Genomic DNA, 17531 nt, shown 5'->3' with positions numbered 1-17531 from the left:
GTTACGCATAACATTCTTTTTTGCAGGGGTTTTTCATCATATCTGTTTTTCATATATTCATGACATGAGATAAATTATTCTCCAAATCTTTTACTTTAATTTTAGGTATTTTTGTAACTATTTTTTCTGTTTTATACTAGTGAGTGATATCTGTAGACAGTTCATTCTTCTGTTTTGAAAATTATTACTGCAGGCTATTTCTTTATTACCTTTTGTATGCAGCAGTTGGAGAGACAAGAGTGCATAAAAGGGAAGGAGAGGGAGGAAAGAAACTTAACAGATTTCTACATGCTATAAATAATATAATATGTTCATCTGCCATCTTTGGAGCCTGATGCAATGGGTGTAACTAAATCCTCTCTTTTTGTATTATATTTACCTTATTGCTTTCTGTACTACACTTACCTCATTATCTGGCCACCAGAAAGTTCTTGATCATTTATTCTCACCTGTTACCAGTGCTCAAAGCTCAGGAAGTAAAAAAGCCATTAAAAACCTTACTGTTTCTGGCCCTGACTGGGAATAAATGATGTCTGCCTGGTTCTTGTGCGTGCACATTCCTTTAAGTGGAATTTTTAATTGATTTAAAAGTGTTTACAAAGATTATAGAATTTGTCAGTTATTTCTGGACTATTTTATTTATTTGTGAAAATGTACTTCGAGATGGCTAAATGATTTTTAATGAAATTATGTTTTAAATTTGTTTTTAGGTTATCACAAAACTCAAGATTTTAACACCATTAGAAATAATAATGTCAAATACTGCTTGTGATACAGGGAATACAACAAAATTGTTCAGTTTGATAACAGAAAATTTCAAGGTAATCTTTTTTTAGACTTCATTTAGTTTTTATAGGGCTCCTATTTGATTGGTTTTATATGGTTACAGATTTGTGACCGTCTTTACGAGGGGATCCAATCGCTTAATCCCTTAGCTTGCTGGGGCTGGGCAGAGTTTAGGCAGTGTTCCTGGCTTTTGGCCTCTATGCGCACACTCCAGGTGTAACCTTGTGTCTGACACCTCTTTTGGCAGTGGTGACCCCACAGCCCAACTGCCTATGCCCTGAAAGTAACGTCATCTCCTGCAAGCCTCCCCAGAAGCTCTTGCACGTTTCTAAAGATGTGAGCCTTCTGGCTTACAGTTTGCCTCTTCAGGGACATGCAATAGTGAAAGCCAACAGACACACAGACAGACTTTCACAGGATTCTAAAGTAGTATTGCTCTTTACTTAATAGAATGAGAAATACATCGATCTAGATAAAATAATAAACATGTGTATACACATTTCCTTGCCTCAGGTTCCTCACCATTCTGGAGAGTTCCCAGAAATATCAGTCCCCTGAGTTCAAGGATCCAACCTTCTGTGATTTTAAGAGCTCTGGCCCCTTTCGTCCCTTAAGTGATGGATGCAAAAATAGCTTCTTATCTTTGCTTATATCTTCTAAAGTTCAATGACCTTGCTCAGTAAGCAGGAAGCCCTCTTGGGGGCTCAGCCTGCTGTATCCAGCGGGGAGCTGATGCCATGTTAATTTTTGCAGTTTCGTGTTCTCCCGTCATGATAGTTAAGAGGCTATCTCTCGCACTCACCCATTTGATGGTTTTGTTTACCTTCTGTGTAAGTGCAGTTTCATCATCCCTGCCTGATGACCAGACCGGTCAGAAAAGCAAACATACGCTCCCCTGTCCAAGGCAAACTGGGTCCATGCACTGGTTGCCAAACACATTTTAAGAACAGAATTCCAGCACACGTCTATAACTGTTTGTACACACTCTGTACATACACCACGCAATGAGCTTCAGGACCAGTGTGTCACCAATTTGCTCATGATATCCTACATGACACCTTCCAGATACAGATCATGATAGTGATGAGTGGGGGTACACTGAGTATGTCAGGCCCGACAAGAGTTGCTGACCCAGAGTTGTGAGCTGCCAAAGGGCCTCTGTGTCACATTTTTACATAGAGAGATTCCCCAAATCATCACAACACTCCAGTTTCTTTCCATGAGATTTTGAAACCTTTGCTGTTTTTGGTTTTGTTTTTATTAGAACGTGACTTTTACTACTGTCCAAAGAAAATACTTCAATGAAACAAAGGGCTTGGAATATATAGAACAGTTGTGTACATCTGAATTCAGTACTGTCCTAATGGAGGTTCAGTCCAAGTACGTTTAACCTAAGTAAGAAAAAGAAGTAGTGTCTCCAGATAAAAGATTTTAACAGTTTGTACAGATTTAATACACTGGTCAGTGGCTTCTCATTAATTGGTACACACATCCCTGAAATTTAAAATCTGTAAATGTAGTTGCCTTTTTATTTTTCACTCAAACATTTCTGATACATCCATTACCAATGATACATCAATTGTCAAGTGCCTCTTGGAGCCCTGATGACCCACCATTTAGAGACCCTGGCATCAATCTTTCTTTAAGAGCTTGTCAGCTTGTATTTGCTAGAGGAAGTCACTAGAGAGCAACACTAAAAACTTGGTCACCTGGACCCATACTTCAGTAATGTATTTCTGAAATTGCACTGCCAGACTTACACATGCACAATATCCAATATGTGCAAGGCAAGATCATATGCATGCACAGACACATGCATGTTTGAACACTTGATTGGCCCATACAAAAGTGGACCTGCACTACTGAAAATCTGGGCCATGATCACACTGTTTATACTAGGGGTGGCCAAACCCTGGCTCGCGAAACACATGTGACTCTTTTACAGTTAAAGTGTGGCTTGTGGAGCCCCCCACCCCACCCTGTTCTCTGCCTACCAGAGCGTGGGGCTTCTGCCTTGCGGTAGGGTGGTGGGGCTAGAGGTTTCTGCCCAAGACAACTGGTACCTGTTGAGAGTGGGAGGGCACAATTTAAAGGTTCACGCCCCTCTTCTTACCATCAGTGACCCCCCCTGCAGCTCCCAGCTGTTTGCTGCTGCCTCTCCCCATGGCTGAAGTTCCCAGCTTGTCTGCTCCAACAGCTGCTGTGCAGGGCAGGAGCCCAGTGGCACGATTTGACAGAGCAGGGCCAGCAAACCCTGGGAAAAATCTGGGGGCGCATGTGACTCCATGTGCTCCACCAAGCATTGCCTCTGGCTTCTGCATAATGGGAAGGGTTGCTCCCAATCCCTAATATGTGTGAACATGACTCTACAGCTTGGCATAAGATTGCTAAGAAAAACCTTCTCCCTAAGTACAGTAAATGTTTTTGCGCTTGATGAGGAGAAATATTTAATGTTCAATAAATGATTCTACTTTACAGGTATTACTGTCTAGCAGCTGTTGCAGCTTTGCTAAAATATGTTGAATTTATTCAAAATTCAGTTTATGCTCCTAAGTCACTCAAGGTTCGTTTCCAGGGAAGTGAGCAAACTGCTATGATAGATTCATCATCAGCCCAAAATCTTGAATTGTTAACTAACAATAGAGATTCTCGGTAAGATTATTTTGTTTTTACAAATTCAGTTTTTTTGCATTCTTATAAATTTATAATGCACCAAATTCTATGGCACATGTATCTAATCTGTCTAGTCAGAAACAAAGAGTTAATTTGACTCTATCCTGACAGCAATTATAGCATATGTAAAGCTGATTTTTAAATAATTTGAAAAGAGAAATGAACTTTAACTTAGCACAAAATTTGTAGTCCTAGCCTGGAATTTTTTTATGTGCATCAGGATACCCCTAGTAATGAAAGGGATTAGAAAGAAAGAGCGAAAAGATAAGAATTGTGTAAAGGTGTATAGTGTGTCTGTCACAAATGAACCTGCTGTCAGCAGGTTTGACCTATATAACTGACACACAAGTTATGTGTGGCCATGCCTCTACCTAGCAGCTGAGCAAGGGGGATGATGTTCTGGGGAGTCCAGAAGTGGGTAAGTGCCGCCCAGAGCCCGCCTCAACCCATCCTGTGCCCCAACTTCCTGCCCCCTCCCACACCCAAACTCTGCTGCTGCTCGGGGGCGGGGAAGGTGTTGAGCCAGGTAGGGAGCCTTCCAGCCCTGCCCACCCCAGCACCAATGGAGGTCCTGGACAGCGCGCCAACTCCTGCGCCCCCCCTGCACCACTAGTGGTCCCAGGCAATCCCCCCACCCAAGTTTTATTGACTGATAATTTTAGTAAAAGTTATGGACAGGTCATGGGTCGTGAAATTTTGTTTACTGCCCATGACCTGTCCGTGACTTTTATTAAAAATACCCGTGACTAAAACGTAGCCTTACTCATAGCCTCATTTTCGGTCTGAGGTCCTAAAGCTCACATGGAGTTCAGGGGAATTTATGTGTGCTTCTGATAATCAAGCTGTCAATTGTACGCTAATTTAATCTGAAAATTTCATTTGATTTGTATCAGCTTGATTTTTTTGAGTTTTTGTTTTTTTAAATTTGTGTTATTTTCAAAGGAATGGTCACACTCTTTTTGGCGTTCTAAATTATACTAAAACTCCAGGTGGAAGCCGAAGACTTAGGTCTAATATCCTGGAGCCTCTGGTTGATGCTGAAACAATTAACACAAGATTGGATTGTATTCAGGAACTACTACAGGATGAGGAGCTCTTTTTTAGTCTTCAGGCAGGTAATAGCTTGTTTTATTTTTAAAACACTTAAAAATACCCATTTAAATATTTTTGTTTTTATAATAGCTGAAAACTCATAGCATGTATTAATAAAATAGATATGAAACATGTTTTGACTTGTGAAGTTACATTTCATAGTGGATTTAAAAATGTTATGATTTCTAGCAATAGTTCTTAATCTGTCATTATTTAATTTGACTTTTTACCTCTTTTTTGATCATTTTGCTAAAATTTTTAGTAAATGAGGTGGACCAGCAAATGGTGCTTTAGAGGAATTTTGAATTGGTCTCACTAGCTCTTTAACCAACTGCATTTTGTGTTCGAGCCAGGCTTTCCAGATATACACTACTAACATCTGAAATGTAATTTGCATACTGTTATGAATATGCAGCTTCTCATTTTTGATTGCTAAGATACAGGTAACAAGACAGATGAATATACATACGCTGCTAAAGAGCACAAGTTAGTTAGTCCACCTAAGCTTGACATTAAATTCGCTAAATCTTTATTTCCTGGTTTTGGACGGCTTATTGTGTTTTTTGGGGAAAATGAGTAATCACTTTTGGTCAGATCAGGAACTCTTTCCAAGGCTTTCACAACACAAAAATGGATGACATGTAGTCTGTTGAGCTACCCTCTTTTAGCTTGATATTATACTAGCGGAGCAGATGTGAATACATAAATACCACCATATTTTGCAGATCATCAGAGTGGCTCAGATACTATGTTTATCCTTTATTTTTACACCTTAAATATTTCAAATACACATTTTTAAAATAAAATGTTTGGAAATAGTTACTGCATCACAACTACCTAAAACAGTGACTTGGCATTTCTCATTCTTTCTCTATCTCCATCCCATCATAGAAAATATTTTGACATTTATATCCCACCTGTCAAGAAGTAAGGAGGCAAAAGGTGTATGTCAATCACAGTTGATATAAAAACACCGGCCCACCCACTTTGTCCTTAGTATTTTTGCTTCCTTTCCCCTGGAAACATGGAGTGTATTTCACCAGTTTTAACTTCATCCCCACTCACCCACCCCATTTCAATAGATCAGAAATATGCCCGTGAAGATGCAGCAGAGGAGACTGTGTTTTGGCACTTGTAGCTCAAAGGTAGTGAGATAGGTAGGAGAGGTGGACTATAATATATGCTTCCCCACAAGACTACTTGTCAAACATTGTCTCTTGGTCTTGTTAGTGATCAGCTCTCTAACTTGTGAGGAGCAGCTGCTTTCTTTCTATTAAAAGAATAGGACAAGGAACTCTCAGAATCATTAGTGTTGATTTTTAACAAATCTGAGAACATGGGGAAGTTCCAGAGGATTGGAAAAAAGCCACCATTTACAAATATTTCAGTATTTAAAGAGGGTAAATGGGATGACCCAGATAACTATGGGCCTCTATCCTGGCAAAATCATGGAAAGGCTGATATGGAATGCAATCAGTGAAGAATTAAAGGATGTTAGCGTAATTAATGCCAGTCAGCATGGTTTTATGGAAAATGGTCTTGACAAACAAATTTCTTATTTTTTTGAAGAGATCACAAGTTTGATAAATTTTTCTGTGTTGGCATAATATACTTAGACTCTAGCATGCATTCTGATTTTTTAAGAATTTGCACTATATGTAGCCCATGTTAAATGGATTAATATTTACAGATGACACTCAAATTGGTGGAGTGATAAATAATGATGGGGACAGGTAAATTATACAGACAATCGTGGATCATTAATAAGGTGAACAATATGCATTTTAATACAGCCAAAAGTAAGATCATACATCTACGAACAAAGAATGTAGGTCACACTATTCTGGAATGCAGCAATCCTGAAAAGGACTTGAATGCAGATAACCATTTGACCATGAGCTTCCTCTGTAATGCTGTAGCTAAGAGGGTGAACATGATCCTTGGATACATAACCAGGGGAATATCAAGTAGGAGTAGGGAGTTGGTATTATGTCTGTGTACAGCATTAGTGAGACCATTACTGGAATACTGCATCGAGTTCTTGTGTCTCCACTTCAAAAAGGATTTTGGAAAAATTGGAAAGGGTTCAGAGAAGAGAACTACAAGAAAGATTTCAGACTGGAAAACAAGCCTTCTAGTGAGAGACTGAAGAAGCTCAATCTATTTAGTTTATCTAAGGGAAGTTTAAGAGGTGATTTCATTACAGTTTCCAATATGTACATGGGAAAGGCACATTACAGTTTCCAATATGTACATGATGGTAGATAGCTCTTTAATCTAGCAGAAAAAAGGCATAGAAAAGTTTTAACAGTAAGGGTAATTAACTATTGGAACAACTTATCTAGGGATATAGTGGATTCTCCATCAATTGGAGTCTTAAGATTTGATATCTTTCTAAAAGGTATGCTGTTGCACAAACAGAAGTTATAGGTTTGATGCAGAAATTACTGGATGAGGCTCTATAACCTGTGTTGTGTAGGAAGTTAGATTATAGTGGTTCCTTCTGGTCTTAAAATGTATGAACCATACAACTCTCATTATTTTCTTTAAAAGCGGCAAAGAGTCCTGTGACACCTTATAGACTAATAGACATATTGGAGCATAAGCTTTGGTGGGTGAATACCCACTTCACCAGATGCATCCAACGAAGTGGGTATTCACCACAAAAACTTATGCTCCAATACGTCTGTTAGTCTATAAGGTGCCACAGGACTCTTTGCTGCTTTTACAGATCCAGACTAACACGGCTGACACCCCTCTGATATTTGACATTATTTTCTTTGTGACTGTTGGAATAGTTCTGATGTGGGTGATGGTCCTTATGATTTATAAAAATTTTCACTCTGGTCCTTGCCAGAAATGTAGATCTCCCATTGTGATCTCTCATTCTTTGCCCTCAAGATCAGGTGTGAACTAGAGCAGGAGCTAGGGTACTACCTGAGAAAAGGTCAAGTACATTATCTCCTTGAAAGCAGAGGCTAATTCCTCAGTTGTATTCTTCCATGACATTGCTAATATGGAAGTTCTCAATCTTCACCTTCCATCTTTCACAGTCACAACAGAGTTGTAAAACTTTTAGTTTCCTTTGGATACCAGTCCATCCGGTGATGTTTCCAACATAGCTGGCTCTCTTTCCTCCTCTTGCCTGATAGTATAAGAGTTGGAATCAAGTTGCTCTGGTGATTGGTGAGCAATTTGTCCACAGAAAGATTTTATTTTCTTACCTATGATATCAAGTGATTTTGCTGTTTTTAAATTGTTCCTTTTCATCCCCTGATCATTCATAATTTAGGTTATCCAGCTAATTTTTACCTTCTGTAACACCAAAACTTGAACGCTGTGAGTCGTGTCTCAGTCTGCTTTCTAAATGACCAGCTCTCGCATCCATACAGGAGGGTTGACCATATGTGTAGCTCTTCAACAATCAGTGCTATACTAAGGCACTGCCACACACCAGGGCTTTTATTAGATTTGGGGATCTTTCCTCTGCAAGATGTATGGGAGTCTGCTGCCTCTTCAATAGTTCAGTAGTGCCCACCAGTCAGCATCTTTCTTGAGCTCTTGTAGTTGCAGAGTTAGTGCTATATTCTGTCGGGCTTCCTTCTGATAAGGTCATTCCACCACAGGCTCAGGTTACTACTTGTGAAATTGCAGGGCAGATACATAGTCATCTTTTCACTGTCATAATTGGATGGGAATTTTCAAACAGAGAATATTGCTGTGATTTTTAAGAAAGCCCGTTTGCTCTTGAGGACTGCTTGCTACATCTGCAGTCTGACATATTTTCTGTTATAAGATAGGAAGTAGAGACATTTGACAAGGGACAGTAGTCTACTGACAAGACCATTTGTTATAGTCTCCCACTCTTCCTTCATTCATATTTCAGCCCTCCTACCCTGTTGTGGGGATCCTAATGTTCTTATTGTTCAATATCTTTTAGGTTGTTTAAGCTCTGAGAGTTTCTTTATTGAAGAGAATACGAGAGAGCTGATGTCATTATATCCATCATGATACAATGACCAAAATTGCTCAGATACCATGGTTATGGATGTGACATAAGAATCTTGTTAGATTGGTAGTTCTTTTGTCTGTTTTCTTTCTGGTAATTGAAGCTACAGTACTTTGTCAAGATTTTGCTGTGATAGGGTGAGGGAAGAAAATGACTTCACAAACAGAGGTACTAAATAGTTTTCTGTGCCTGTTTTCTTTTGGAAAATTAAATCACTTATTTGTTAAATATTTATTATTAAAATTATCGCAAGTTTCAGCTCAGTTTCTAATTTGTGTTTAATGTTGTTTTACAGTGATTTCAAGATTCCTGGATACTGAACAACTTCTTTCAATTTTAGTACAAATTCCAAAGCAAGATACAGTAGGTTTATAAATGCACCTATCTCATAAATAATGAATAATTGTCAGTTATCTCAGTAGAGTAAGCAACATGTAAACTTCCTATAGCAGCTGTACAATTGTATTATTTGTAAAAAAAGATTGTATATTAGAAAGGGATGGAAACATAGTTTTAAAGATATACAATGATTTATATATGTTGCATCTCACCCAGAAAGATGAATGTATGGACCCCTTAAACTAAGGCATATTTTTACTTCGTAACAGGAGAAGAATTTCAGCCAATCATAAAGTGTTTTCATTTATTTATTTAGATTTATGCAGAGAGTAATAAAAGAGCACCCATCTAATGCTCTAGGCATCCTTGACAATATTTTAAAAATACACTGAAATAGGCCTGTTGGTTCCCCCAGATCAGCTCAAATACACAGCAACAAAATGCATGACTGATGACTGATGTGAATTGATCTCACACAGCCCACACCCAGTCTAATCCAACATTCATTTCTTCACAAGTGAGGGAGAAAAGGTGGGCAAAGCAGCAAGGTTAACAAACTCAACCTGTTATGGACTTAGGGAGGACGCTAGCCCTGTGACCCTTGTGGAGAATGACCAAAAAACATGACTGTTGTTCCTTCACAAATCCACTGTACTTTTAAATCTGCATCTTCTTACTTATTCATCCTAATCACACCTTCTTCTTAACATCATTGGAGAGTAGGAGAGAGAAGCATTTTCATATGAGCATGAAAGGGAAAATATACCTTTTAATGTTAAAAGCTGTATAATAGAAATAATCTCCTTTTTGTAATATACTCACAGTTTGCCCACTTAACTTTGCTTTGTCTATTATTTAGCCTCAAGAGCTTCTTATGCAATATAAAGCAGTGGAGATTATCCCTTATAAATGGACCCCCAAATTTTTACTAAAAAACAAACCTCTTTCGTTTAGTTTCAGTTACTAAATAAACCTTCAAAACCTGTCAAGCTAGAACTTAGAATCTTATTCCTTTTAGCTTCAAAACACAAGCCTTCATGGTTAAGCCAAGAGAAAGTCTCTTACAACTATGAAATAAGTTCTTTCTCAGCAGCCATCAGGGTACAAATTATTACTGAGCTGTAGCTCACGAAAGCTCATGCTTAAATAAATTGGTTAGTCTCTAAGGTGCCACAAGTACTCCTTTTCTTTTTGCGAATACAGACTAACACGGCTGTTACTCTGAAACATAACAGAGAGAGTACAATTAGATGCAGCAATTATTAACGTTTGTTTTATTACAGCTCATTTTCTTCAAATATAGTACATGCACAAATTTTCAAGGGGATTAAAATATTTTGAAAATTTGAACCTGCCGTATGTAGCAAGCTGTTTTAGAAATAGAGGGATACAGAGAATATTTAAATACAAGTCAACATCTCAAATCAAGGTAATTTTTAGGCCAGATTCTGCCACCCCAATTTGTTTTAAATGTAATAAAAAAAAAATCTGTTCCTTGCCCCCAGCCCCAATGCATCAACAGCAAGATTTGAACCCTGGACTTCAGCAGCGACCTCGACAGCTTCAACTAGCTCATCTCAGAACAGGCTGTTATCACTTCAGTTATTTGCAAACTGCAAAACATTACTAACCAATGACTAAGTGCATCCAGCTGGTGCAAAAAAGTATGTCAGGAAAGTGCTTTAGTAACAATACAGCTGCCTAGACTTCATTGTTAATAAAAACTATTCTGATTCAGTATACTTAAAATACAGCCAGTTCATCACAATTTTTCTTCGTGTTTCTGGATGCTAGTTTAGACAAAAAAGAAATTAGAAAGTAAAGAAATCTTTCTTTGTACTCTCATCCATGTGCCTATTTTAAAATGTTAAAAAATAAATTAAAACACCATGTTATAATGTTACTAACAGGTATAGAATAACAAACTTTTGAATGATACTTTTTTTCTCCTTAAAAGCAAGACACACTGAAGTTCCTGGAGTTGTAATTGGTAATGTGTGTATATGGGGGGGATTTTGGCAGAAACTTGCTATGGTTATTGGAACAGCTACCCTCGCTTGCTTTCTCCTTGCTAAGGTGACCCAAACCAATCAAATTGCTCCATCTTAAGGAATATGTCTGTAAATGTCCACCCTGATACTTCCTTTGCACTAAGACACCATCTGGGCTGATTGCCAGGCTTCATTCTGAGAAGAAAATTCAGCAACATATAAAGGGACTTAGCTGAGTTCTGTGAGCACATTTTTCTTTAAGAAACTTCAGAATTTTTAGAAAAAAATGGTTGAAGAAAAATTCTTGGATTGTGAGAACATTAGAAATTGGGTGAGTGAGGGTGTTTCTGTTCCAACAATTTGTAGCATAATTATTTTTAAAATAAACTAAGACTTTTTAGTAGATTTTTATGTGTAATTGAATTTTTCATAAAATTGAAAGAAAAATACCGTTTAATATTTCCCACACAGGAGCCTTCACTTTTATTTATATTTTCTATTAATTTGACTTTAAAACAGATAACAGGAAAGATTTTCATTTGTGCTTTTGAAAATCTGCCTTAGCTTCTACATAAGATTTTTCCATTTTTCAACTCTAAAGTTTTCTTCAGTTTCATTTTCAGAAGCCTTTGATTTTCCAACATTGATTTCAACTCTCCACACAAAAATTAGATGTTTTTTTTCTTATGGAACTGCTACCTATTCTTTCTTTATAAGGCAGCAGCACATAGCAAATGTTCTGTTCTCTGCAAGAAAACACAAATATTTTAGAATTCTTGTCAGTTGAAGAACTCTTTTGAAAATATTGTATTGTAATTTGAGTTTTCTCAAGCCATACATAGTCAAATATTTTTTTTTTACAAAACAGCAAATTTACAAATTGTCAAGCTGGTCATTAGTCATGAATTTTCATAAATCACTTAATAGTACATGAAAAATACATTCAGAATATGTGTGTAAAATGCATGCTTGTTTTGAAATGTATTTTAAAAATCTATACATACTGCATTTGTAATATTTTTTTTCAACAGGTTAAAGCTGCTGAATCAAAGATAACTAATTTAATCTATCTGAAACATACTCTGGAACTTGTGGATCCTCTAAAGGTGAAATGTATTCTGTTACTTTTTCTATATAAAATCCAAACTAGTTAGTTAATCTTTGTTGTCACACAGTGCAGTTCATTATATTTAATTTATATCTCATGGAACCGTACATTGTCACTGTAATAATTTCCTCTAAAAATAAGACAAGGGCCTCTAAATCTATGCTAAGTTTGATGTTGATTTAAAAAACATATTTGAGTCTCTATTACTTTTGGAACTGGATTCTGAATGCTAGTTAAAAGCTTAATTTTATAACGATTATTTAACTTAAATAGATGCCACCCAACCGGTAAGCTCTTTATATCACCCCAACTTCAAATAAGCCTAGGTGAATCTAAAAGCCATACAGACTGTTAAAATTATTAAAATTTAATAATGTTTTTATGATTAAGTAATTATATTTTAATTTTCAATAGGCTGCTTTGAAAAGCTGCAAGACTCATCTGTTAAAGGCATATTATAGTTCTCTGGAAGACAAAAGGTACTGTGATATTTTCATAGCTAGAATATCTGATTGTCTCCTTTTTTCTGAGGATGTCTGTAGGATTTTAAGATGTTGCTTCTTGAATTATTTATAGTTATAGCTCCTGTTTTTTGTGTTATTCTTAGAAACTCTTAATTTTACTTATTCTTTACAAAGTTTCTAGAAATTCAGTTTTTCAACTATTGCAAGAGAAATTTTAAAAAAGATAAACAGAAAATTGGTTTTAACAATAGTTGATTGGTTATGAATGACAAACATAATTTAAATTCTTACAAAAATTAAATACTCCAGTAGATATTATTGAAAAGACAAAAAGAATGTGAGAATACTTTGATTTCTTAGAATCACCCAAAATGACTGAGGACAAGTAGCTGTTTCTTATATTTGAGCAGCATGCAATGTCTGCCATTCTTTAAGATATTAAAATATTTAGGTTAAAGTTAGTTGTGTTCATATATTGTTTGAGATTAAAAAAAAATCCCGTGGTAAGTTTTTAGTGTTTACTTTGAACTATTGAATTGTATTGTCTTTGGTAATTTTTATTTATAATTGAAGATAATGTTGATGATGAAGTTGAAAAATATTACCTAGCCAATTCCATTACTGATATAACTACTGTTTGTAGGTTTGGAATCATACTTGAAAAGATAAAAACTGTCATTAATGATGATACAAGATACACAAAAGGATGCCTGAATATGAGGACCCAGAAGTGCTATGCAGTCAGGCCAAACATCAATGAATTCCTTGATATAGCTCGTAGAACATACACAGAGATTGTAGATGACATAGCAGGTATTTCATGATTGATGATTAATAGGAATATATTGCACCTGTTATATAGAACCATAAAATTGTACAAAAATATATAGAGCTAACTTTCTAATGAAGAGAAGGCAAGTATTTTTATTGTAATTTGATTTTGTCATTGATAAAAAAGAGTTGAGGTACATTTGAAATTAGGGTTGCCATACATTTCAGTTTTCCCAGACACAACCTCTTTTTGGTCTTCTAGTCTCTGTCCTGGCAGATTTTTGAAATATGAACAAATGCCCATGATTTTTCCTTGCTTGTCCTTTTTCAAGACATTTTGAGGACATTACACTTGTTATTTATAAATGTTAGATATTCAAAGTAGAAAGAAACTACTCCCCTCCCCATCCAGCTCTCCCTTCCCCCTGGCAGTGTCCTCTATTTGGGAACTTGAAATATGGTAACCCTATTTGAAATGTACTTTGAGATTTTCCATTTGTGGATAAAAACTGTAATTAAATAAAATGATGAATAATTATTTTGTGATTTTAAAAAGTAAAAAGATTGCTTCATTTATTGTGCCACCAAAAAAACAAGCTGTATATGAATCAAAGATATTGTAATCTTTCCATTTAAAACCTATGGTTTGCACCTACAATGCAGTGCATCTAAATTCAGTTCGAAGTGTTGAAACAATATTATTTCAAATAAAATTTTCTGGTACAGAAATTTAGTTTTTATCATCTGCTGATACTTTACAAACACAAATACTTTGTTTTTAATATTTTAACTAGTTTGAATCTGTGGGCTATGATTTAACTGTGCTATTAAGAATTGTGTAAAACCACTTTCTTGATATTATTTTAAAGCCAAAATGAATAAAATCAATTTTGGAAAAATGCCTCTATTCTTTGAGTATAACCGTTTTAGATAAAGTGTCTAAAGTTGATGAAAAAGATTGTCTTTTTCTGAATGGCTCCTATCACATTTCTGAGCAGACAAGATTGTTCTTTTAGTTCACCCTTTAACAAGCAAGAATGACAAATAGCCCATGTGAATAGTAGAATTTTTAACACCAATAGTATACTATAGATTGTTTTGAAGTTCCTGTTAGTTTTGTAGCTTACAGTCGACATCACACAGAGTGAACATCAAGAGTTTAATTGTTCTCTTGCTTTCCAAAATTTTCCTTACATGGCTGCTAAGACCCAGAGAAATGTAGGCAGGGAGGAGCTCTCTCTCCCTCCTGATGGTTACTGCAGTCCAGTTTCACTGCAGCCCACACGTTTACAGCAAAAGAGCTCCTTTTCTCCTTTCCCTGTTACCATGCTAAGTGCTGAGGAAGCAAATGCTGACACTGGAGCACTGAGTGCCTCCAGGACCCAGGTGTCCAACACAGCCCATCTTCTCTACCCAACCTTTTGCTGGCCTGAGTCTCTGGTGGTAGCAACAGTGGGAGGTGGTGCCAGCTCAGTGAGGTGTGTGAATGCCAGGGAAACCCCATTCAACAGCATCCTTCTTTTCTCCCCACACAGTAGTACAACATCAGTATTTTTCCTCATCTACCCAGACACCCACACATGCCTGTACCCCACCCAGCAAAATTCAGAATTCCCACCACTTAGCAGCACCTTTCCTCCTGCCCCCTAATAGTCCCCTGCATCTATCACCCTCCCACTTTGCTCCAGGTGGGCGGGTTGGGGTTATGGTTTAGAATTGCAAAAGATTGTGAACTGTGGAGTGAGTGGGAAAAGATTGAGAGCCCCAGATCTAAGAGTTACAGTTACCTGTTGAGAAAGCAGGGTAAAACACCACTGGCATGAAAGTGGATTCATCTGAAGCTTACTCCTCTGAGAAATCTTCCTTTCCAGCAGAAGGACAACCCACCCCTGAGATCCCCATGACAACATATGAATATCTTTAAAAAGAGGCTATGAATTCTCATATTCTCACCTGGCACTTTTTGTCCACTAGTTTTATAAAGCTAGTGCTCTTATTTGAATGGTTTACTGAGCTCTTTCACCTCCACACAAGCCCCCTTTCAAGGTCCTAACAAGGCTATCTAATTTACTGGAATTGGTATCTAGATATCTGCATGATGCCTTTACTACTCAGATAACACAGTGAGTTTTATAGTATGTTAGACAATATTTCAATTATGGCTGATTTTTTCCCCATACTACTTAGGAATGATAACACAGCTTGCAGAAAAATACAGCCTACCTTTGAAGATGAGTTTCAGCTCTGCTCGTGGATTTTTTATCCAAATGAATGCAGAGTGTGCAGCATTACCTAATGGTCAGCTACCTTCAGAATTTACAAAGGTATGTGTTCTGGACATGTTTTGTCATGAAATTAATTACTTCAGTGATATTACATAATAAATGAGGATAGAATTTATTTAACCCATATTCTTTTATACAATGTATTAGACATCTATATGTGCTATCTTATGTGTCAGATAATATGAAATGTTACAAGGTTGCTATCATTCTAATATTTGCATTTTGTTTCTTGTCTTTTCATGCTATTTTATTTAGGAAAAGTGAAATAAGGTAACAGTTTTGTCACTTGCTTTCCAGATTGTTCCTACTTTGTTTCTGGAAATCTTTCTTTATGTGCATTTATTTGAGATGTATTACTTTAAGGTTGAATTTCCTTACAGATCACTAAAATGAAAAATGCATATAGCTTTACTTCAGCAGACTTAATTAAAATGAATGAAAGGTGCCAGGAGTCTTTGAGAGAAATTTATCACATGACCTACTTGTAAGAACATTTCAAACTCTTTAATATTTGTGTTAACTTGATTTATTTGCCATATTAACAACTAGTTGTGAGATTTTTCTCATATATTTTCATTGTTAAATTGTGTCTTTATAAAAGCACTCCAGATTGTAGAGAGAGAGTGTTCGTCATGAGAGAGTACATTAAAAGGCTAAATCTACATTATCCTGAATTATGATTAAAATGTATAGGGATTTATTCATAAAAAAGAAGAGTATACATCACATTTAGTAAACTTTTTGTAGAGTATTATCAACACAAAATGACATGAATATAGCACTTTGGCAATGTGTAGCCATTATTTATATTAAGTATGCCTTTCATTTTAAGTAGAATTACCTTCAGTTTTTCCATAAATTATGCTTATAAAGGGACCAAAGGGCATATATTGTTCTCTTTTCTTCTAGATTACAAAAGCTAACATAGGCTATTTTTGGTGATCATGTGAACCCATTTTAAACATGAACAACTCAAGAAACTGAAGAGTCACACTTTTTGGAGGACAATAGAACGCCATTGGTTCCAAAGCTGTATTTTTAGAGTCAATTTTGCACATGCAGCTCCCTTTCAAGCCAGTGGGAGTTGTATCTGCACATCTGATGGCAGAATTTGGCCTAGAATTTGTTCCCCGATAACTTACTACACTTTAGAAATGCCCATGTTTACAAATCTCTATGGCATTTATGAAATGTCTGTCTTCCTAGTGTCTAAGTATCATATTGACATTATTTTTTATGGATATTAGGAAAAACTTTTTCACTAGGAGGGTGGTGAAGCACTGGAATGCGTTACCTAGGGAGGTGGTGGAATCTCCTTCCTTTGAAGTTTTTAAGGTCAGGCTTGACAAAGCCCTGGCTGGGATGATTTAGTTGGGGATTAGTCCTGCTTTGAGCAGGGGGTTGGACTAGATGACCTCCTGAGGTCCCTTCCAACCCTGATATTCTATGATTCTATGATTATGAGCTTAATAATTGCCTTATTGCTGTAAATTGTGTAAAGCAATAAAATGTAGTAGTGTACAGTAACTAATTCAGAGCTGTCTGCTTGCAGGATAGTATGTAAACTACTGGGTGAAATTTATGAACATATCCATTGCCTATACAAACTCTCTGACACTGTGTCAATGTTGGATATGTTGCTGTCATTTGCCCATGCCTGCACTCTTTCTGACTACGGTAAGTTTCTTTCTAAAAGATGGTAAATATTAATAAAAATGCGGGTAAAGTTATTCCCCTGTCCCCCAATGTTTATATAATAATACCACCAGGTCTAGTTTGTGGCTCTTGTATTTATCTCAATGTATGAATTACTTTTATAGCTTCAATTTTCCTACTTTTCTTTCCGTTTTTATTCATGTATTCCCCCATTTGCTTCTGAATACAGTCTTGGCATGTTAATTTGAGGATGCAGGGCTAAGATGTTATTTTTTTTGTAACAGATCATGAGGACTCGTATAAAAGATGTAATCTCTACCTGAAAACAGCCCATTAATTCCTCCAAGTATACTGTCT

The 17531-nt window shown here is 36.5% G+C and overlaps 1 protein-coding gene across 1 annotated transcript in view; it reads left to right on the top strand.

The window, feature by feature from the left end:
* The window catches only part of MSH4 (mutS homolog 4), a gene marked incomplete at its 3' end in the record, with an annotated part of 53982 nt that overhangs the window by 24419 nt on the left and 12032 nt on the right, over window positions 1-17531 (top strand). The window contains exons 4-14 of the mRNA XM_084637222.1: window positions 711-821; window positions 2051-2166; window positions 3265-3438; window positions 4402-4574; window positions 8856-8923; window positions 11922-11996; window positions 12413-12477; window positions 13106-13275; window positions 15421-15557; window positions 15899-16002; window positions 17071-17195. Of these exons, the coding sequence (XP_084493348.1) occupies window positions 711-821; window positions 2051-2166; window positions 3265-3438; window positions 4402-4574; window positions 8856-8923; window positions 11922-11996; window positions 12413-12477; window positions 13106-13275; window positions 15421-15557; window positions 15899-16002; window positions 17071-17195 (1318 nt within the window). The remainder of the gene's footprint in view (window positions 1-710; window positions 822-2050; window positions 2167-3264; window positions 3439-4401; window positions 4575-8855; window positions 8924-11921; window positions 11997-12412; window positions 12478-13105; window positions 13276-15420; window positions 15558-15898; window positions 16003-17070; window positions 17196-17531) is intronic.

This window comes from Lepidochelys olivacea (assembly GCF_965140295.1).
Source record: "Lepidochelys olivacea isolate rLepOli2 genome assembly, chromosome: 8".
NCBI lineage: Eukaryota > Metazoa > Chordata > Testudines > Cheloniidae > Lepidochelys > Lepidochelys olivacea.
Note: the sequence above shows the minus strand (reverse complement) of the source record. Positions and strands in the feature narration are given on the sequence as shown.